This window comes from Akebia trifoliata, chromosome 16 (assembly GCF_017979445.1).
Source record: "Akebia trifoliata isolate Shusen 1 chromosome 16, ASM1797944v1, whole genome shotgun sequence".
NCBI lineage: Eukaryota > Viridiplantae > Streptophyta > Magnoliopsida > Ranunculales > Lardizabalaceae > Akebia > Akebia trifoliata.
The window spans coordinates 27,736,241-27,758,255 of record NC_141390.1 but is presented as its reverse complement, the minus strand read 5'-3'; the positions used below and the strand labels follow the sequence as shown (position 1 = coordinate 27,758,255).

Below are 22,015 nucleotides of genomic sequence, written 5' to 3'. Positions count from 1 at the left end.
AGGAACTACATCTGACTCCCAACCCAATTTGCTTCCATCCCCCAGAAATATGGGTGGACCAAGAACGGGCACTTAAATATTTTTAATGAACCTACACCAGAAATCAACTGATTGATGGTTTGGATGGAAGCCAATGGAATTGGAGTCAGATGTAGACCTGATTGAAAGTTGATTGGGCTGGTCGATCATTTCGTGATACAATAAACTGAGCCAAAAGTCCCGAAGGATTGAATCCATCACTAAAAAATGTCCTAGATCCTAGATTTGTACTTCCACAAAACTTAATAATGACATTACATGAGAACCTACAGAAAATGTTAACAGCACAAGATTCTAATCAGAACAGATTGTGCAACACAACAATAAAAACACAGTTTTGCGACAAATGACATGAACATCTCCCACTGTACAATCATCAACATCCATCTGTGTAGTTAGAGATCAAGGGTCAGAGATAACCTCTACAGCCGGAAGTTACGTTGGTTAGGCTTAGTAAGTACTCTGCAGAAGTAGTTGAGGATCTCTGGTATTATACGTTGGATTAGATGTGAAAACCTGCAAATTTCAAAACCAGTAGATGAAACTTAAATTACTATGATATTGGGGAAAATGAACCTATAAAGGCTGTTGACATGGGAGGAAGAAATTCTTTCTTTCTTAATCTAGAATAAATTGAATTGCTACAAAACAAGGCACTGTTCATTTTTTAGACCAGTAAGAAAGGGCCCTAATACAAAAGGATTTAATTTTTAAATTTCAACTATTTTCAATATAAACGTAAACAGCCGTTATTTAAGTTCAAAACTGTCTCTCGAAAGCAAAACACTTGATCAATGCTATTACATCTTGAAATTAAGAGGGGGTCCAATCATGGAACATCTTTATTTTCGAAAAAAAAAAACAGGTCCCACAAGTTTACCGTTATAAGGGCCATAATTTACTGTTCCAAAATGTTAATTTAAAACATGGTTAGAGTCTTCAAAAAGTATTCCATATTTTCCCTATAGTTTCCTTTTATTTAGAGAGATTATATTGCCACACCAACTTTTGCTAACGCCACTCCAATTCATATGTAGTAAATCACCAAAGAAAGCACATATCTTGGGGTGGAATTAGCAAAAGCTGGGGTGGCAATAGAAGCTCTCTTTATTTATTATATTCTATTATAATATAATTCAAATATATAAATTAATGCTAGTTTTGTTTCAGGTCAATGGTTGGGGTGCATATCTGCAGTCTCTAAATCAACCAATTGAGATGCCGAGGTTGAGCACATTTTAAGAAGAGTCGAGCTGGAGTGACCTCAGGCTCGAACCTCATATCGCACTTCTTGACGTGAAAGTGGATAGGAACCATAGATGCTTTTTTCACTCGTATCTCAATGAAAAGTATCTATGTTCCCATACACTTTCACGTCAAGAAGTGAAATATGAGGTTCCAGTCTGGGGTCACTTCAGCATTATTCTTTTAAGAATTTCTTTTGTTGAGAGCCAAATTAAACACATCCCCCTTAATGAACAGTACTGAAATAATATCTTTCATTATTTCTGGATTACTCTTTCAAACTTTTGACAGCTTCCTTAGGACTTTTCCCAGTTTTTTCCTCAAAATGTTAGAGAGAGCATACCCTGGTCTATCACTCAATTTTTCGAACTGCTCCAGAATAAACAAAACACATGTGTGCCTTAAGGACATAGCATGGAAGGCCTCTGAAAGTTCATACATGCTTGAAACAGTTTCCAGAGATATATCCTGAACAGAAATTAAATATAAAAAAGGTTCATTAAACACCCATCTTGAGATAAAGTCCCGATCAGAAAGTTTAAATCAAATTTAACTTCTTTCCTCACCTGTGCAATGGCATATTCACAGAGACGCTTGAGTCCCTCTAAGAGATACTGGTCTGCAGCCCTAAGGAGATCCTGTGCAATATCTAATGTAACATTCACTGATCCTGTGTATATGAATCTGTTCACAAAAAGAGACAGTTCGTATTGTAACCACATTGAGCGCAAATTTGCATAACTGAGGAAAATAAAGTGAGATCCCTAACCTCATCATCAACTCAAACACTTCCCATCGTATATTGGGTATCTCAATGTCTCGTGCATCCTTTTCCTGTAACATAGTCATCGTTATTTCATTAGAATATCTGTAATTGTAGGTAACAACATACTGTTTTTACTTCATGACTATTTTTTAGGTGAGTGGGGAAGGTGGATGGAAGCAAGATGTGGTATATGCTCTCATAATCATTTAGTTGGATTTTTCAGGGAAGGAAAATGGCACAAACTAAAGATTTGTCAAAATATGAGGGAATATAAAAACTACAGAAAGTGAAAATATAACTGTGCCTACCCTGTAACCACCATCAAACATTGCACGGAATGCATCCGAAGAAGCAAGCAAAGCAATTCTGTGAGCATAGAACCGTCTACCTGAAAAGTAAGACAATGATTGAGGAGCATTCGTAAGTGAAGTGAGTTGATTTCTTTAAATTACCTAGGGCATGGAACTAAAAAAAAAAAGGGTACTAATTGACAAAAAGAATGACTTACAACCTTCGACTAGAAATGTAACGTCAGACAGTGTGGGATGGTTTACATATTGTTCACCCAAATAGACCTGCAACAGAAATTATTTGTCATCCAAAGAAACAAGCAAGCACAACATTAAGTTTGAGAAAGATAGCTTCTAAATATTAACTAGTTGACAAACTCCTTCAAAAGGAACGTCTAAGCCATACAATCCTTTTACACTTAGACTATTCAACTGCTAGACCTGCAACGGATTATCATTTGCAATTTAAATAGTAATTTATATGGGATTTTTTTGTGTACTAAGAGTCTTCAACATGCAATGGTTGGAACTGATGCCCAATATGCAAGGATAGGGATAAATAGGTATTTCATTTTTCCTTTTTCATAATCCTTTAAAAAAAGGATACATTGTCTTGTTGAGTTTTATCTCACTTGTTGAATTTTAATTGGGAGACCACATATGATACATTAACAATGTTAGATGAGGTTTGATGTGACTACATCAGATTTTAGTAGACATTCGACAATTATAAAATCGCACTATGAATTTCAATGACACAATTTTTTCCACTATGTTCTGTGATTATGCATTCTTGAGTTTTTTGGTGGCCTTTGTAATTTTTACCCAGTGAAACAAGGTCCTCTCAGGATCATGTACCTCTGGAAGCGGCATTGATGGGCATGATTTGTTGTATTAGTGTAAGTAGTTATGTTCCCATTCCTAACGTGTACAAGTTGCCTTGATTTTGATCTCTAGCTTAGAAGCCTGGCCTATATATTTGCTGGGATGGAAAAACTTGCCAAAATCATCATTAATGGCTTAATAAAATTCCATACTGATGAGACATGGTTTGCTCATCATAGATTCATTCATAATACTTGCAAAAATAAATTCTCAATCACATACAAAAACATGATCTCTAACTAATGTGAATATATCACATAGACAAATGAGTTTTATGCAAGTTGAAGGCTCTAAAATGGCACTAGGAAAACCGAAGATGCAATAGACAGAGATGGTAAAGTAAGATACAAAAACATGTGCCTTGACTGAAGAATTCAATGTCAAAATACGATACGTGTTGTCTAGCCCAATATTTGGGTTGCTGGCAATCCCAATTGAACCGTGCACAAGAAGCAGCACGGCTTATTTGGTAGATCTGAATTGAAGCATGAGGACATGCATGCAACAAAACCCGACTAGATTTTGGAAGGGAACACACCTGTGGTGTTGGAGATGGAGGAGCTGCATCAATAGGAGAGAGTGATTGAGCTTTATTAGCCAACTTGTAAAGGGCCACAGAACCATCTTGCTGCTGCTTTGAGCTTGCAGACCCAAGAAGCCCCAAAAGCAACTCCAATCCTGCATGGATGTTATGTGATTGGATCAAGAAGCAACAGCTCTAAGCTTGAGTGCACACGTGTGACTAAAGCAATTTCATATATGAAAAAGGAAATACAAATGGAAAAACCAAAGTCAAAAAAGAGGTTACCGTTGTTATCAATGAATACAGTTCTTTGATCGTCAGGGGAACAAAGATGGGCAAGAGCCAAAGCAACTCGTCGCTGAACTACCTTCTCTGCTACGCGCATCAGATATAACAAGTGGTTCAAAACCTATCAGGACATAAAACACTTAACACAATAAGTTGATTACGAAGTACAAATCATACTTTATAAATTTATATTCTGAAAGAGAAACATCAGCCTATTCATGATTGCTTGTGGAGTGCAATAATATCCATACATTAGGTATATTCATGTCAAAAGAAGTGAACAATATGGACGGTAAGGGTGGGAAGAAGGTTGAGTTCTTGGAAATCCCCAAAGAAGTTCGCAGGCCTTGACGTTCGGAATTTAAAACAGATGAATTGTGTACTTTCAGGAAAGTGGTTGTGGAGGTTTGGTTGTGAACAGATAATTTCAACAAAGTTTGGGGAGAGAGATTTTGAATGGGAGAGTGGTATGGTCCAATCTTCCTATGGTTGCAGGGTGCAGAAAGGTGTTCTTAAAGTGTATCCGACTTTAAGACTAAATTAAAGTTTAAAGTGGGAAGTGGGTTCATGGTGCAATTTTGGGAGGATCATTGGTGTGGGTCAGCGACCTAAAGTGAGCAATTTCCAGGTTTGTTTGCTTTGTTCTTGAAGAAAGTAGCACCAATCTCTAGTTTCAATCAGATCGAAAACAGGAGTAGATTGGGACTTTGGGTTCAGAAGAGCTTTCAACGACTGGGAGTTGGATTCGGTGAGCTCTCTAACCAATTTGGTAGCATCTAAGGCTATCGACAAGACTCAAGACTTTGGGAGGCAGCCAAAGATGGATTGTGTATAGTTAGATCATTCTACCTCGCTCTCTTCGATGTAAAACTCTAATCCTTTCCCTAGTGTAGGCTTGGGGTTCAAAAAGTCCCTAAAAAAAATTCTTTCTTCGTCTGGACAACAACTTTAAATAAGATCCTTTTGATGTATAATGTCATCAATATAAGGGCGATCATCGTGGACTTCGGAAAGTGGATGGGGAGTCTATGGACCATGTGTTAATGCATTGCTCATGGGTGTCAGAGATTTGATTTCTTTTCCTAAGTTTGTTTGGAATTTCTGCTTGCCAGCCTAAGTCCACTCATGCCCTATTCGAGAGTTGGCTTTATCTCGATCACGGAACATGGCATTCAAGAGGATGTTATGGAGCATCCTTTTGTTTGCAATATGTTGTGGTGTTTGGAAGGAGAGAAACGATATGGTCTCGAAGAAAGGAAAGCTCGGTTAAGGAAGTTGCTATCTCCATCTTGGGGTTTTTTATTTTTTGGAGCAAATCGAATCCAACGGGGCTTTCTTTGATGATTTCATGGGTAGATGGAACTTTGTAGCATCTGTGTAATTCTATTTTTGATATTAAAGTTTGTATTGCTCGTGTTGTTGGTTTGGTCATCTCAACCAAGCTTTCTTTCTTTTTTTCTGTTTTTATTCATCAAAAAAGAAGTGAACAATGAGTAAAAAAAACACTCACTCTCCCATGAATCTTGTCCTCTAATCTTTTCAATGTCCTTGCTACACAATCTTTGGTTGCCTGTAATTTAGATCATAACACCCATATCAACTTGGCTGAACAAACAACAATGGGCCCTAAAGTTCACATTACAGAAATTGATGGTCGTTAATTAGCCCCATAGCTGAAACAATACAATACCTATAAAGCATTAAGAAAGCACTATGTATAGTAGACGCAAATCAAACTTTAATATCAAAAATGAACATACTTGAACAATAAATTCTCCATCTTGCAGCTTTTGAACACCTCCCACCTTGATAAAATCGGAAACATTATCCTATGGGAAGAAAAAGAATGTCATATTTATTAATAAGTCAAAACCTAACTGCATTTATAGCTTGATACCAGTGAAACTTAATTATACCTCATTGTCCGCAAGACCATAAAGAGCAAATGCTGCATTATGTTGCAGAGACCCATTTTTTGAGTCAAGAAGCTTCAATAAGGGTAGTAGACCACCATTATGAGCGATGCCAGCTTGGTTGTGTGCATCCTGAAAATGAATATCACTTGTCACGCCAGAGAAACATGCCCACTGACTGCAATTTATTGTTAAGCATACAAACTCGGTAGTATGCCACAATCAACAAAGTCGAAATGACCATAAGTCATACTGATGGAAAATAATAGAAGTATTTTCACAATAAAAGCACAAAAAGAAAGATCATGTATCAAACACAAACCAGAAGCCCCAACAAGCATAAGTACTCAATTTTAAGGAATAAAAACAGTAAGCTTATAATGCTTTCTAACCACACATAGATACAAGATGCATGGTAATGACCAACAAAGGACATTCATGCCAGCTAAAACCCATACAATCTCACATCCAAATGTCACAGGCTAAGAAACAACCAAAAGAAGAAAGGACGCCTGATCAGTCTATTGCTCCATAAATGGTTAGAACCCAACCAACTCTAGTAGGACCGACCTTACCTTCCAACAGTGATAGAAAGAGATCTAGAGAGCATATTTAGTTATAGTCAGTAAAGAGAAGTCCAAACAAATATATATATAGGGAAGCGTTCGGAGGCCCTAAAGAGCGTCAAACATTTTTCAAAATAAGGGTTATAAGTTTCGCAACTTATAACCCTAGTTAAAAAGTTGAAGAATTGTGGACCGTCCAATTTTTGTAAACCACTTTTGATGGGGTTAGAAGTTTTGGAATGAGCTGATTTTTGGTGAGGATGATCTCTCATCATAGAGATCATCCTCACCAAAAATCAGCCCATCCCAAAACTTCTAACCCATACATTGCAAAAATGTTTGGCACAATGTTTGGCTCTCTTTAGGGCCACCGAACGCCACCCATATATATATGGGAAAAGGTTGCATGGACGGAAGGACCATGTAAAACCTGGACCAAGGTTCACATTTGGGCCAGGTGGACTGACAGGTTGGTCCAAATGACACCTCAGCCCTCAACAATTAATGATTTAGATCAGCTTTTAAATAATAAAAAAACATTTTTTTGTGGTCCGATCTAAGACTTTAAAAGTGGACGGTTAGTGAACACCCAAATTTAAAATTGTCCAATGGTGAAAACAAGTTTTTTTTTTCTAATTTTTTTTTCAAAGTTCTTGGTATTTGACACCCGATTGTATTTTTGGGTGCCACATTGGTTGTGCCGAGCAAGTGCAGAGTGCAGATGAGTGACAAAAATAGTGTTTCAAACCAAAAATCTTTTTTAATTCAAAATTCATGTAAATAATACACACTCAATGCATACATTTTCATTTAAATTTTCCAATGCCTTATAATTATAAGGCAGGAAAAGATATAACTCTATGAAGCAGGTTTTCTGGCTCATCTAAAATGCAACCACACTCTTAAGCCCAAAGTTCAAGCAGAGGGCAGGAAAACAAGCAATTCTTTGGAATGTCAAGATTTTATAGCCATTGAACAAGTTATACTGCAATTAGCAATCCAAATTAGATCTCTGTATTCACAGTACTCATGCCCCTCGTAATCAACAAAAGATCTCAACGCTTTGTAGCACAACCTACGTTTTCGAGTATGCCCACAAAGTTTAATAATAGCATGCAACTCAAGCAGCCATATTTCAGTTTACATTATATATATACGAAAACTAAGAACCTGTGCCAGCCTCCCCAGTGCAAAGGCCGCCATTTCCCTAAGTTGTATATCTGAAGATTGGAGCATCTCAATCAAAGGTCGAACGGCACCTCTCTGTACAATGTGAACCTGCAAGAAACTCATTCATTAGGGGAAGAAAAGCTGTATTTGAGAAGGATGGAACACCGAACAATGTTTCGGCCAGAATCATACTCGGCATATCACAAAGAGAGAGCGTTCACAATTCAATTCAAGAATTATAGAAGGAATACATATTCACAATCACCTTGCAATCTGAATCTGTGGCAGCAAATTGCCCAAGCAACAAAGCTGCCTCCCTTTGGCTCTCAGAACAGCAGGAACTGTCACCAACAGATAAACTTTAAAGCAGGAAAAAAACCAAAGATTTATCACTCGTGCATAAATTGTACTTAACGAGAACAGCTGAATACAGGAGAAAGAGAGAGAGAATGTGTGTGTGTGTGTGTGGGGGGGGGGGGGGGGGGGGAAGGGGAAGGGACAAGAGATTGAATTCAGCTAAATTAAAAAGAGAAGACACTACAACAGTCCAAATTCAGTAATACCTCAGTAATCCAATAACAGGTTGTAAAGCTCCAGCTAGGAGCACTTCCTTCTTTATGTTTGGGGATGAATGTACCAGATTTCCAATCACACCAACCTGACATATGCAGGAAAAGTCAATTGATGCAACAGGTGATACAAATTACAACCCCAATTTCTACACATATTGCAATGTAACTTTGAGACACACAACCCCAGATTCTACATGCATCACAATGTAACTTTGAGACACATGCACAGATAGAGAGAGAGAGAGAGAGAGAGTACCGCCTCATAATGTATAGCAGCATCCTCAGATCGAAGCATCAGAATGAGGGTAGGGAGAGCATTGCAGTCCACAATCTGCAAAATTATAAAATCCAATCCATTCAACCTGATTCTTATTCAAACAAGATCTCTCTAAAAAATATTCATGTTGCACAGAGAATCCACTAACCTGATTCTTGTTTTCGTCATTTTTAAATGCCAGGGTTCGCAGGGCCCCAGCAGCTGCTCTTTGTACCTTTGTATCAGTGAACTCAAGCAACTCAACAAGCGGTGGAATCCCCCCTTTAATCCTTAAAAAACAGCAAAAATATTCATCAAAAACAAGAAATGATACTAAATACACATCTTGGAAATAGTATAGTAGTATGCAAGTGAACAAACCTGACACGGGTTTTTATACTACTATTTTCATGAGCAAGGTTAGTGATTGCGTCAGCTGCTCTCCGAATAACACTGTTGACTGCCCGAGAGTTAGAACCATCATTGTGCCTCTTCAACAGGTCCACAAGATGAGACAAAGCGCCAGCATCAACTATAAGTTGTTGATGCTCTGGCTGTTAACAACAAGGACAACAATAACCAGGTTCATCTGTTAGAACTAGAGCTTATGCTCAGCCAATAACAAAAAGAACAACCTTTGAAGCCTCATAGTGAGTAGAGCAGATGCAACCATGATAGACAGAAACAAAGAATAGATAATGACAAGGATGGAAATATAGGCTACGTTCCCAAGAATGAAGTTATGGTTTTGGTTTGTGTCTCAGTCAACACCAACATTAGATAAATAGAGTTGTGCTCAAGCGTACATGGTACCCACATGGCCATCACGACTCCACCTCGTGTGGGTATTCACCTAATAGGAAATTGGGGATAACAAGACCAAGCCGCACCAACTCAGCCGCTAAGTGACGACAACATGCTAGTGATCCAATTTGATAGGCCCAGTGGTCGTTCAATGAAATGCCTTGACTTCCCAAAACACTGGTCAAGAACTTGGGATTTCTAGTTATGAACAAATCGCACATAACTTCTACTTTCTATACACACTATAAAACGTTTAATAAAAACAGGAAAGAGTGGCTCAGACCCATAGCTCAGTTGGTTTGACACATTGCAAAACAACTTTGAGGTTGTGGGTTCAAGTCCAGCTTACCTATATATATATATTCACGAAGAGATTGCCCTAAGTGTAGAGCTTTTACTAACCAATCAATCAACTATAATTTTATCTTTAATGTTATTCTAAAATTTTGGCCAAAATAATATTTCACAGTAATTTTCAGTTAGATTTAATTTTCAAATTTTGTAAAAGGCTTACGCCCGGGCACTTGCATATGAAAGATTTTTTCCTCAAACACCCTGAGTCTTATTAAAAAAGCATAACAAATATGAAAGATATACACCGTTACCTTTTTTTTAAGGATACTAAAGAATATGTCGCATGCCTTTTATACCCTTTTAACACACTATCTCAAAAGCGTATGACTGACATGTATGCTCGTTTGGCTATATTTAGTTATGCTGCACTAACAATCCAATTATTCCTTTACCCTAAAACATTTAGCTAATTGATTAAAAAAATATCTAGTTTGGTGAAATATACAAGAGATCCCCACCCTACAATGCTTTCTTTCTCAGTTTTTTTGTACTTTGATCTATTTTTATAGAAGTAATCTTACCATACATTTGTTTTTTTTTTTTTTTTAATCTCTAGTATAAAAGGCAAGTCCATGAGGCTTACACCCGACACCTTAAGGCTTACATCTCAAGTTTTTTCTATTGACCCACACCTTCCGATTTAAAAATCGCGCTTTTAATCTCTATTTGTTAGAGAATAAGATGCACTGTATTAAGATGCATGCGATACATTGTATCATTGTTAGTGTATCTCATCACAAATGGAAGGTTGTGATGAAGGAGATTCTAGAATATATATTGATATTTAAAATAAATCAATTAGGATATTCTAGAATATTTATATTAGGTAGTTTTCATATATCTTGGTTGATGTAATGTCTATAAATATCCTATTGGGTTTGTAATATTAATCCAAGAATTCTCAATAAAATCATATTTCTACATGGTATCAGAGCTCAAACTCCACTGAGAACATCGATCTTGGTGCACCATTCTTCGGCGAAGGCGTCACCGCCACCACCATCACCAAACCTTAATCATTTTGTTTACGTTATTAGTATTTTTTTTTTAAATAAAAATACCATCTTTCTCTATGTTCCGGACCTAGATATCTTTATTTTCTTCTTTGTTATTATTTTTTTTTTTTTTCCAATAAAAATCACAACTTCTTCAATATCTCTACAAATCTTCCAATTTCACATATTCATATTATACGATCTCATTTTTATTTTCCTATCTAAAATCTCTCTAAAGAGAGTTCTTTCATTTAAATGGAACAATCCTACATTTTATGCTTCTAGGAGAGATCATGATAGATCTGGTCTAATAAGCCACCAGCTCAGACAGTGATGGACTTCATAAGCAAGCGGTGACCACCAACAAGCATGATTGGCACTTTGACGATCAATGAACATATCCATTAATGAGATCAAGCAATTATTCAACAAAATCAATTGCATATTCCTTTTTCAAATGACGATGTAATTGCGGGAGGATGTTAGAGAATAAAATGCACTGTATTAAGATGTATGAAATACATTGTATCATTATTAGTGTATCTCATCACAAATGGAAGGTTGTGATGAAGGATATTCTAGAATAAATATTGATATTTAGAATATATCAATTGGGATATTCTAGAATATTTATATTAGGTAGTTTACATATATCTTGGTTGATGTAATGTCTATAAATGCCTTATTGGGGCTTTTGTAATATCAATCCAAGAATTCTCAATAAAATCATATTTCTACACTACTGGACCCAAGTGGGAAACAAAATTTAACCATGCATGCAATATATAATAATATGAGAAAAAACGAACTCAGACAATTCAGAGAGAACGAGCAGGATAGAAGGGAATGGTTCAAGGCTAAGGATAAGAAGTTCTCTGTCAAGTCTTTATATTATAACTTGCTTCCGTCGTGTGAGGTATCTTTCTCTCCATCTGTCATTTGGTCCGCGCTTGTTCCTTCTAAAGTGTCTTTCTTTGTATGGCTTGCCTCTTGGGGTAGAATTCTCACCTTGGATAATTTGATCTGTCGGGGATGGATTATCCCAAATTTTTGCCATCTTTGTTTGAGGGACGGAGAATCCGTCAACCACATTCTTATTCACTATTCCTTTTCTCGGGTGATGTGGATGTTCTTCTTATTTTGTTTCCAGGTGGATTGGATTCTTTTTCATCTTTTTTTGCACTTTTAGATGATTGGAGTTACAATATCTTCTCTTCTAGAAAGAGGCATCTTTGGGCTATCCTTCCTTTTGTCATTGCTTGGGGTCTTTTGAGAGAGCGCAACAATAGGGTGTTCCATAGCAAGGAGAGTTCGTCTCACACGGTGATTTTAGAGATTTTGGAATTTCTTTTCTTTTGGTCTAAGATGAGTAAAGACTTTGAGGGAGTGTACTTCCAAGATTTTGTATTTAATTGGGAATCCGTTTGTGACTTGTAGCCCCCGCCGGACTTGTACTTTTTTCCTTGTTGTTATTTTCTTGTCTGTTGTTTGGGGGCTATCTCAGCCTCCTCTTTTCCTTTTCTTCATTAACAAATTTTATATTTATCACAAGAAAAAAAAAACAACTGTTATCTATCAACCATTATTCTGTTGTTTTAGTAAAAATCGAACAATTTATTACTCCTCCAGACCATCTATGCACACTTAAACAAATTTCTTGTTAATTGTTATTACTTTAGAACTGACGAAGACAAATCAACAAAAATATTATCAAACTACCGAGTCAGTAACTCAAATTACATGAAAACGGTACAATAATCCAACATAAACTCGATCAAATAAACAAAATTAAAAATAAAACAGGCAGAATTGCACCAAAATTACCTTGACAGCTAGAAGACCAAGAGCAAAGGCGCTCCCTTTCTCGACTTCGTGCTCAAACGGCTTCTGACCGATTTCACCTTCTCTCAAAGGAGGCGGCGCTTGAAGATGTCTCACAAGAGCCGGAACTGCACCTCCATCAACAATCACGTTCACAACCTCTTCTGCATGAATCACAGCAGATCAGATCATCTCAAGTCAGTAATTTTTCTCAGAAACTTGAAAACTTAGTAGATCAAAAACCCGAGAAATCGAACAAATTTAACAGAAATAAGGATAGATCATCTCAAATCAGTAATTTTTCTCAGAAATTTAGATATTAACAAAAAAAAAACCCTAGAAATCAACAACTTTAATGGAAATAAGGAGAGATCGAGTTGATTCGAGTTACCGTTTTTGGCGAGTTCTGCGAGAACATGAGTTGCACGCTTCGCGGCCGCTCGATCTGATTCTAACCAAGTGAAGGTGTTGTTAAGTATATTAACCTGCGCACTCACCTCGCACGTTAGGGCTTGTTGGGCGTCTGTAGATGTGAGAGAGGTCTCTCTTTCTTCTTCGATTTCTTCCTCCAGTTTCCGCTTTTGCCCTTTCCTCTCTGGGAGGTTCTGTTGTTCTTGGCGCTTCTGCTGCTCCATCGACGGATAAGAGAGATGAGTGGAGAAAGAAGATAGAGAGCCTTTCATGAAAAGAGTGAGAGGGGTATTTTCGGAATTTTCTTTTTTTTCTTTCTTTTCCTTTTTTCTTTTTTATTTTGAGTGACAAGAAGAGAAATGAGATGTATGTGTCGGTTTTGTACCGGCCGCATTATTTTTTTGGTGTTTCGGTGTTTGAAAAACCCGCCATTTTTTTTATTTTTTATTTTTTTTTGTTCCAAAAAGCTAACCTGCGCGCCTAAGAAATTAAAGGCTGAAAAAAGAGGAAGAAAAAGCTAACTTGCGCATGGGTTTCCCATCATGCGAGGGGAAGTACAGTCTTGTATTCGGGCATGCATGAAGAAGGTCTACCTTACTTTGATGTGGTGATAGTGGGTTCCACTAAAAAGTTTCGGGTGCACTCCCATTATTGTTGGAGACCTTGATAGCGACGAATTTGTTCTTCAACTCGTCGCTTCAAGAGCCTTAATATGAGTCGAGAAGTTAAAAATGAGTCTACGGGAGCAATTGCCCTCGAGATAATTTTGTATTTTCAACTAACTACATGTCTCATTTGCCTCCGTTATGATAAAATCCTAGGTCCGTCCCTGAATACAACAAATATCTTATAAAATTTTACCCTCTTTAGTGTTTTCTCATACTTGTAAGAAGTTTTTCTTTTGTTATGATGACATGTAAAATATAACACTTTTTTATCAAATAATCAATGTGACAATATAGAAAAAATCATCTCAAATTTTATAATTATATTGACTAATAGATCATTAGGAGAAATTTGACAATCATGTAATTCGAAAGGTGAGGTTTCCTTTAAATCTTAATTGATAGTCTCAATAATAATATCGAATGCAATAAAAATGATTAAATGTGGTGTAACATTTTGTTAACACATTGTCGACATTTAAGAAAAGTTGTGCATGAAGACCGCGGAGGATGTTTTTTGGGAAAATCAATATGTGGCAATTTTGAGGACATTTTGCCGAACAACCGTATTATAGGACAACATACTTGTACTAGCTAAACGTCATAAATAACAGGGAATGATAAGAAAGGTCGAATTGGCTGGTTATCGAGTTCCAAAGGAAAGTACTTGAAGTACATAAATTACAAATCCCATAGAATAAAGAGCACAACTATATTTACGAAAATCAAGACAAATCCCTAAACGGGTGCAATTGTTCAAACGGAAATCAAGGAAAATTTTTGGAAGTTATAAGGGAAGGAAACTCTATAAATGCATGGGTGCACGGCATTGAAAAGGTAGGCAATTTTTCTCTAAAAAATATCCTATTATACTTCTTATACTAAAAATCATAACTTAGACGTTGGAATGGTGTTATTAAAAACACATCCAGGAGTACATGAAAGCAAAAGTTCTCTTATCAGTGAGAATCACAAAGGTAGTACAAGTTTTTACATCTACAAAAATCAGTAAAAATAAAAATAAAAATACATGAAACTTTAAAACAAAAACATCTAGGATTCCTATGATCAAGAGAAGAAGTAAGAATCGACATCATCAGTATAGAATTGAGATGATTATGATCAACAAAATTGATCGCCTATAATCCCAATTATTTTATTGTCAAAATCTCATCATCAATTATATACCGATGAGTCATTCATAATTGACATTTAAAATCCTAGATCCCATCCTTGAAGTCAGGATACTTTTTGTGCTCCACGCCATTGATGAGAATCTCGAGGTGTTACGTTTAGGATTGGATGTATTTCCACTCTTTCCCTTTCAATTCAGTTATAGCAAAGATTTACCCTTTAAGTGGGACCATTTTTTTTTTTTCCTAATTGGCGCCAAAAGTGAGGTGTATTTTACGCATCCCGCCTCCTTATAGTATTATTTTTCGAATTAAATGACCAAAATGACCTTAAAGATAATGGTTTATGCCAGCGAATCTCATCGCATCCGTTTTGGAAGAAAAAAAAAACAAACAATAGACCAGAGTTTCCAGTCTATTTAAACCAGGTAGCGTATTTTAGCATAATTCCAAACTAATTCGCCCTTTATTCTTCGACACAAGCTTTAATTGAAATAGTAAATTGTTGTGGCTAACAAGAACAGGGTGCGTACTTAACCCCAGCTATGTGACTTAGTGGTCCACACGTAAGCATTATGAGATATGTTAAGCATGTCACATTCTCCTCTTACAAATCCAACCAACTCGTACTAGTTGTCCATAGTTGACTTTGCAGTTTGCTCTCACATCTGTGAATTGGTTTGGTAAGCATTTTGGTTGGTAAGCATTTTGGGTGTGTTTGCAAAAAAATTAACATTGGTAGATTTTAATCAATGCTGGATTCGAATTGGAATAATTCTTAAGTGACCTAAGATTAGACCTCACGTCGTACGTCCTGACGTGAAAGTGACTGGGAATCATAGATATTTTTCGCGAGATACAAGTTAAAAAGCATTTATGGTTCTTAGCCACATTCACGTCATGATGTGCGATGTGAAGTTCAATCTTGAGGTCACTCCAGCACGACTCTTCAAATTGGACAAGTTTTGATGAAAGTCCACACAAATGAACTGAGATTGAGATAGATTTTACCTATGCGACCAATTCTTCAAATGTTAAGTAACCAACTACTCCTGATTTTGGAAAAGAAGGAGAATTATGAATATAATAGGATTGCATGACTTAACTAGATAATGACTCATCCAAGAGTAGAGAAAAATATAAACTCTCCCTCATCCATAAAGGTAGAAAGAATCGAACCCGTGACCCATAGGAACAAGTGTTATGATACCATGTTAACCAACCAAATACTCAAAAAGACCAATCTTTTGGAGAATGGGAGAACAATGACTATAAGAGGATCATGGGACTTAATTGAAATACGACTCACCCAAGAGTGGAGGAAAATATACACTCAAAATCTAAATAAAAAATCTTAATAACTATTTTTTTTTCCTATTCAAATTTTATCAATTTGATTGAGCCATGGTTTGATTCTCATTCAATTTGAATTCTTGCATTTATAAAATAATTTAAAAATATATGTTTATTTATAAGTGTATAATTACACTTGGTAAGGTGGACCTTAAAGTATCCACATGACTACTATTGCGTGGAAGAGATAAATCAATGAAAACATGTGTTAACTTTTCTGTGTTTGAGAATTCACTTGGGTGATGAGTGAGTTAGGTCGAGACCTCCGTGTGTCAACACTTCTGAGTATAAAGAAAGGCTCAGCTAAAGTGACATATGGCCAAAAGAGAGCATTAACAGAGAACAACTCTGGTCGAGTGATCAATTTTACAAAGAAAAATGTTATCTCTCATGAACTTTAAAGGGACAAGGTTCACTACATCTAAGTGAATCAAAGTGAAAATACTATTTTTAATTTGAACTTTGAAGAGTCTATTGGAGCAACTAAAAGACGTTTTCACCATTAGAAATGTCTTGCCACATACTCTTAAGAGTCTGTTAGAGATACTCCTATCAAATATATATATATTTGAGTAATGATTTTTTGACGCCTCCCTCTGACACACACCCAACCACAAAATTATAGGCAATTGCCTTGAGATAAGCATAACCTCAAATATTTTCATGGTGTATCCCAAGACAAATGATCTACGATTATGTGATGGAGGCGTCATATTACCACAACTTTCTCTATATGTATCTCAGGGTCATGGCTGGACCATGGTATAACCCACTGAACTAATCGTTTGGAATCGAGTTCATTGTAGATAAGAATGTTGTCAAGGGTTAGCTGAGACTATAAAGAGCGAATGGGTTTGGCTCCCTAAGTCGTGTCTTCGAATCTCTACATGTCCATCCACAAAAATGTGACTACTTAACTATTATAACATGTGACATAGTGTAGGATGGTCCGTGCATCCCCAGGTAGATTAGTCTTAGCAAAGGTGGATACTCCACGAGCTAAAAAATAAAAAAATAGATCCACTACATGTGATAAATATCCAATTTGCAATCCCCAAACATTTGTGTTCAGTATGGCAATAATATATGGATTGAATCACACCTACTTGCACCGTACCTAATCCAAATAAAAAAAGGTTCGGATGAAAGTGGATATTGACCAAGTCAAAAATAGGGTCAAACTAAAGTTCATTTTGCACGATGGATTCGCACCCGCTCCATGAATGGATCTTGATGAAGATGCAATATCATTAAATTGATGAGATACCTCTCGACCTTAATCTACTATGTGGGACTTGATCAAAAAATGATCCATTAGGCTATATCAAATTGGGTCATTATCCGATCAATAATTGTCAAAATCCAATTCATCGTTCCGGATCCGAAGATAAAGATTGAAAAGTCCAAAAGAGGGATCCGATCCGTTGTTACCCACTTTGTCCAAGTAACCGTTCCATTTGAATTATTTAATTGTTTACAACTTAGCAGACCAACTGCCTCATCTGACCTAGCTTTCCCGCGTATTCTCTTTCGCTGATTGATTCCTTTCTTCCTCAACGACCAATTCAATCCTCAACTTGCACTCTATCTCTCATTCTCTCTAAAACCTCTCTCACATCTGTACTTCTCTCAAGCTCTCAACAATGGCGTTTCTCTCTCTACTGTGCTTTATTCTCTTATCTCTCCTCTCCACAGCACAATCTCAAACCTCATCACCTCCCAAAGGTACACAAATCTCATCTCTAATCACTCTCTCAATTTCATCTTCAACTTCAATTTTGATTTCTCACCTCGTTCTCTCTCATCCTTTCAGGTCTCCTAATAGACTGCGGCGCCACCGTTCCTTCCATGATCGATGGCCGACGATGGCTTCCCGATTCCGATTACGTTTCCGCTGGAACCCCCAAAACCCTAACATCTCCCGACCTCTTCCCAACTCTTTCCACCGTCCGATCTTTCCCTCTGGACAACGGTACTCCTCGAAAATTCTGCTACGTTGTTCCAGTGTTCCGCAGCGGGAAATACCTAGTCCGAACTACTTACTACTATGGAGGAATCAACGGCCGTGATCCTCCACCGGTATTTGATCAAATTGTCGATGGGACGATGTGGAGCATTGTGAACACTACGGAGGATTACACCTTAGGGTTGTCGTCATACTATGAGGGCGTATTTGTTGCTGGAGGGAAGACGATGAGTGTGTGCATTGGAGCAAAAAATTATACCGATTCAGACCCATTTATTTCCGCTCTAGAGTTCGTGCTTTTGGGGGATTCACTTTATAATTCGACGGATTTCGGGAAGTATGGTCTGAGCTTGGTTGCTAGGAACAGTTTTGGATATGGAGGGCCAATCATAAAGTAAGTGTAGTAGGATAATTTGAGTTAGGGTTTTTTTTTAAGGTATGAAGTTGATAATCTGAAATTGGAAAGTCAGGGTCTGTTTTATTTTTGAAATTGGTGTTCACATTGTTTCTGAGTTACCATCTGAAAAAAAAAGGTGAAAATTGCAGTTTTATATAATTGAGAATCAGATTATACGGTACGGGTTCTATGACTTAATCCCCCTAATTATTACTTGTGAATTTCTTACGTTGAATTTGCTTTGTTTTAATTTCCAGTTTGAAATTTAGTGAATGTGGACATAACACGTGTAATCATCAAGTAAGTAGTGGAATTCAGGGTCTGTTTCATTTTTGAAATTGGTGTCCACATTGGTTCCAACTTATTATTTGGAAAAATGGTGAAAATTGTAGTTTTACATAATCGAAAATCAGACTATAGGGTTAGGGTTCTATGATTTAATCCGTGTAATTATTACTTGTGAGTTTCTTACATTGAATTTGCTTTGTTTTAATTCCTAGTTTGAAATTTAGTGAATGGACATAACACATGTAATATTGATTTATCCGTTGAGGGTTGGATTTATTTTTTTAGGTCCGTCTCTGAAGAAAGTGATTGAATATAAATTCAGCGCTTTGGAAATTTCAATACTAATTTTATTGTTTTCTTATTTAACATTAACTTAATTGGCCAAAATCTGATCTTGTGAAACTCCTGATTTCCTGATTTTCTTGATTGGTCTGCTAATATTTTCTGCTTTCTCGTATTTTATTTTTAATTGGCCAATATCTAATTACTGTTTGTTTGACAAGCCAGATACCCTGATGATCCATTCGATCGCTATTGGCAGCCATTTGGGGATAGTAATCCTATCATACAAAGCATAAAAAATGTCTCCGTTGATGGTATTTGGAATCTTCCCCCTTCAAAGGTATTTGACATAGAGCTGATCACCGACCAAGCAAAACCGATGGTGTTGCAGTGGCCTCCAGTATCTCTTCCGAACTCCATCTACTACATTGCTCTATATTTTGCCGACAATCGTGATATCTCATTGGAGAGCTCGAGAGCATTTAGCATCACTGTGAATGGGATAGAATATTATCGTAATTTGAATGTGACTTCAGCTGGTGTTGCTGTCTTTGCAACCCGTTGGCCTCTTTCTGGTCTTATAAATATAATTCTGACTCCAGCTGCTGGATCAGATGTTGGTCCGCTGATCAATGCTGGAGAGGTTTTCAATGTACTTCCCATTGGAGGAAGAACTGTTACCCGAGATGGTTAGGTTACTGAATACCAATGCACAGACCTCTGCCCTATTTTCCTAGAGAATCCCTCAACCTTCTACGGCAGTCTTAGATCATTTATTGGATGGCCGTAGCCTGAAAAATTATATAATTTAACATCAAAACTATCCGATCAAGATCTCATACATCTATATAATAAAACACAACGGTGGATCCCACTCTCTTTCTCAAGATTTATACCCATAAACAATTTATCTCAAGGACAAGTTTTACCTTTTTCTCTTCTTCTTATTTTCAAAAATGCCCCTAATTCTATTCTCTTTCTCTTTATACTTTTTTCCAATATTACCCCTCCAACTTTATTCTCTTTTCTCTTCTCCCCCCCTCTCTTAATAATACCTCTCCAACTTTATTATTTTCCTCTTTTAACCCCCTTAAACCCAAAGAGGGTGTCCGTGTGGGTAGGTAAAAATTTGTTGAAGGGTTGGGAAAATCTCATACATTGCGATACAATACAACACTGTGAATGTACATACTGCATCACTTAGGATGGCTAGAATTGGCTACGGCATGTCCAAAAGTGACATAGCAACTAGACAGAAATGTCTGGTGAGCGGTGTGTACTATAATTATGTGCACACGCCACCAAGATGGGTGAGGGATCTTTGGGGAAAGGTGTAAGGCTTTCTTTTTATTTCTTTGTTGAATTGAACTTTTATTATAGTTGATTTATTCCTTAACATGGGATTTCCATTTTTGGTTGCAGTTATTGCGTTGGAGAAAGTGAGGAATAGTCTAGAAAATCCCCCACCTGATTGGAGTGGAGATCCGTGTTTACCTCGCCAATACTCATGGACCGGAGTTTCATGCTCCGATGGACCTCGGATACGTGTGGTCACTTTGTGAGTGGGGATTTGTGATCATGAAATAGTTTATTATCTATGGCTTATATTAATCCAGGCACTGTTTTTGTAAAACTTACGTTTTGGTGTTTTTTTTTCCAGAAACTTGTCGAGCATGGATCTCTCAGGATCTATATCGGCCAGTATTGCCAATTTGACAGCATTGACAGACATGTGGGTTATCAAAATAAATTTCTCTTGGGAACACACAGCATTTGGTGGTATTTGACAACTAATGATCCTATGTTGTAAATGGCAGTTGGCTTGGCAACAACAATTTGTCAGGGACCATTCCTGATCTCAGCTCATTAAAGAGGCTGGAAACATTGTAAGTAATGGAGGTCTCTTTCGTCTTTCTATTTTGTTGTAGTTTTTGTGCTAATCTTTTAAGAGAGACACATATGGTGGTGTACAAACCGCTATTAAATTGTCTCACAATTTCCAACACTATGAAACCCTAAATCCATAACGTGTTTGAACATAATGACAACTCTTTTTGGTTATGTATATTATCTTTATTCCAACTCTGTTGATAGCATGATCTAAATTGTTGGAGCCACATATCTCATTCTTTGTTATCTTTTATGAAGGCATTTGGAGAACAATCAGATTAGTGGAGAGATTCCTGCCTCGTTGGGGACCATTGACAGCCTGCATGAACTGTAATTTCGAATCTCTTGAGATAACATCCATGCATTTGGACCTCTCCTATTCTCCTTTGCATTCTTGTATTTGTGCTATTGTTTTATATTTGTTCTTTTCTTTTTTTCTTAATAACGGAGCAATATTCATGGCATACTTATAGTTGCGCTTGCTTGTGTATTTCAGCTTCATACAAAATAACAGCCTGACTGGTCAAGTTCCAAACAGCCTCAAAGTAAAACCTGGATTAAACCTTAAGTAAGAGTGAACATCCTCAAGTCATAATTGCATCTTATTTGTTGTCGTTTCAAAAGGAATTATTTCCTCTGATTTGCTTCTTAGGATTTCTCCTGGAAACCACTTTTCATTTCCACCACATTCTTCAGCAACATAGTTATTATCAAAATCTTGATATGTGTGTGTGTGTTTTTTTTTTCAGAACTTGATCTACAGCATATTATAAAGTAGCTCGCGAAAGAGTGCGTATTCATATCAACAGAACTGAAACTACTCCAGGTTTTGTACATTTGTAAGCAGATCAAAATAAGAGCTCTTCGGTGCAATTTGAAGTACCTAAATTCTATAGGTAAAATGGTTGTGCATAAGTAACCAACTCTATTCTTTCTTTATTAAACAGATGTTGAGATGTGCTCTCAATTGTAATTTTCAATGATTCTCATATGTTATAGTTGTTTCTTCCTTTCCACGTACATGTACCATACAAGTGTTTGAATATAAATGAACTTTGAAATGGATGGGGTTGACTCTTTTTCTTTTTCTTTTTTCCAATTAAACATGCTTGTGCAAACCTATCAAGTTTTGCTTCACACAAT

At 36.8% G+C, this 22,015-nt stretch overlaps 2 protein-coding genes across 2 annotated transcripts; one reads left to right on the top strand and one right to left on the bottom strand.

Moving 5' to 3' along the window:
- Nucleotides 1-206: 206 nt before the first annotated feature.
- ARIA (ARM repeat protein interacting with ABF2) lies at nucleotides 207-13,184 on the bottom strand. The gene is made up of 19 exons (XM_086428379.1): nucleotides 12,879-13,184; nucleotides 12,491-12,651; nucleotides 8,895-9,067; nucleotides 8,683-8,803; nucleotides 8,514-8,588; nucleotides 8,249-8,343; nucleotides 7,951-8,026; nucleotides 7,686-7,793; nucleotides 5,953-6,081; nucleotides 5,797-5,865; nucleotides 5,547-5,606; nucleotides 4,034-4,157; nucleotides 3,764-3,903; nucleotides 2,562-2,625; nucleotides 2,359-2,438; nucleotides 2,054-2,118; nucleotides 1,851-1,968; nucleotides 1,628-1,752; nucleotides 207-555 (listed from the first exon to the last, which is right to left on the bottom strand). Exons 1-19 carry the CDS (start codon nucleotides 13,168-13,170, stop codon nucleotides 462-464), a joined length of 2,169 nt encoding a protein of 722 aa, XP_086284505.1. The 5' UTR covers nucleotides 13,171-13,184; the 3' UTR covers nucleotides 207-461.
- A 4,357-nt stretch (nucleotides 13,185-17,541) lies between these two features.
- LOC147383209 (Leucine-rich repeat (LRR) family protein) lies at nucleotides 17,542-21,933 on the top strand. Its single transcript, XM_086428339.1, has 9 exons — nucleotides 17,542-17,774; nucleotides 17,863-18,409; nucleotides 19,208-19,671; nucleotides 20,405-20,540; nucleotides 20,643-20,714; nucleotides 20,800-20,868; nucleotides 21,131-21,202; nucleotides 21,369-21,440; nucleotides 21,622-21,933. Exons 1-9 carry the CDS (start codon nucleotides 17,693-17,695, stop codon nucleotides 21,626-21,628), a joined length of 1,521 nt encoding a protein of 506 aa, XP_086284465.1. The 5' UTR covers nucleotides 17,542-17,692; the 3' UTR covers nucleotides 21,629-21,933.
- Nucleotides 21,934-22,015: the final 82 nt, after the last annotated feature.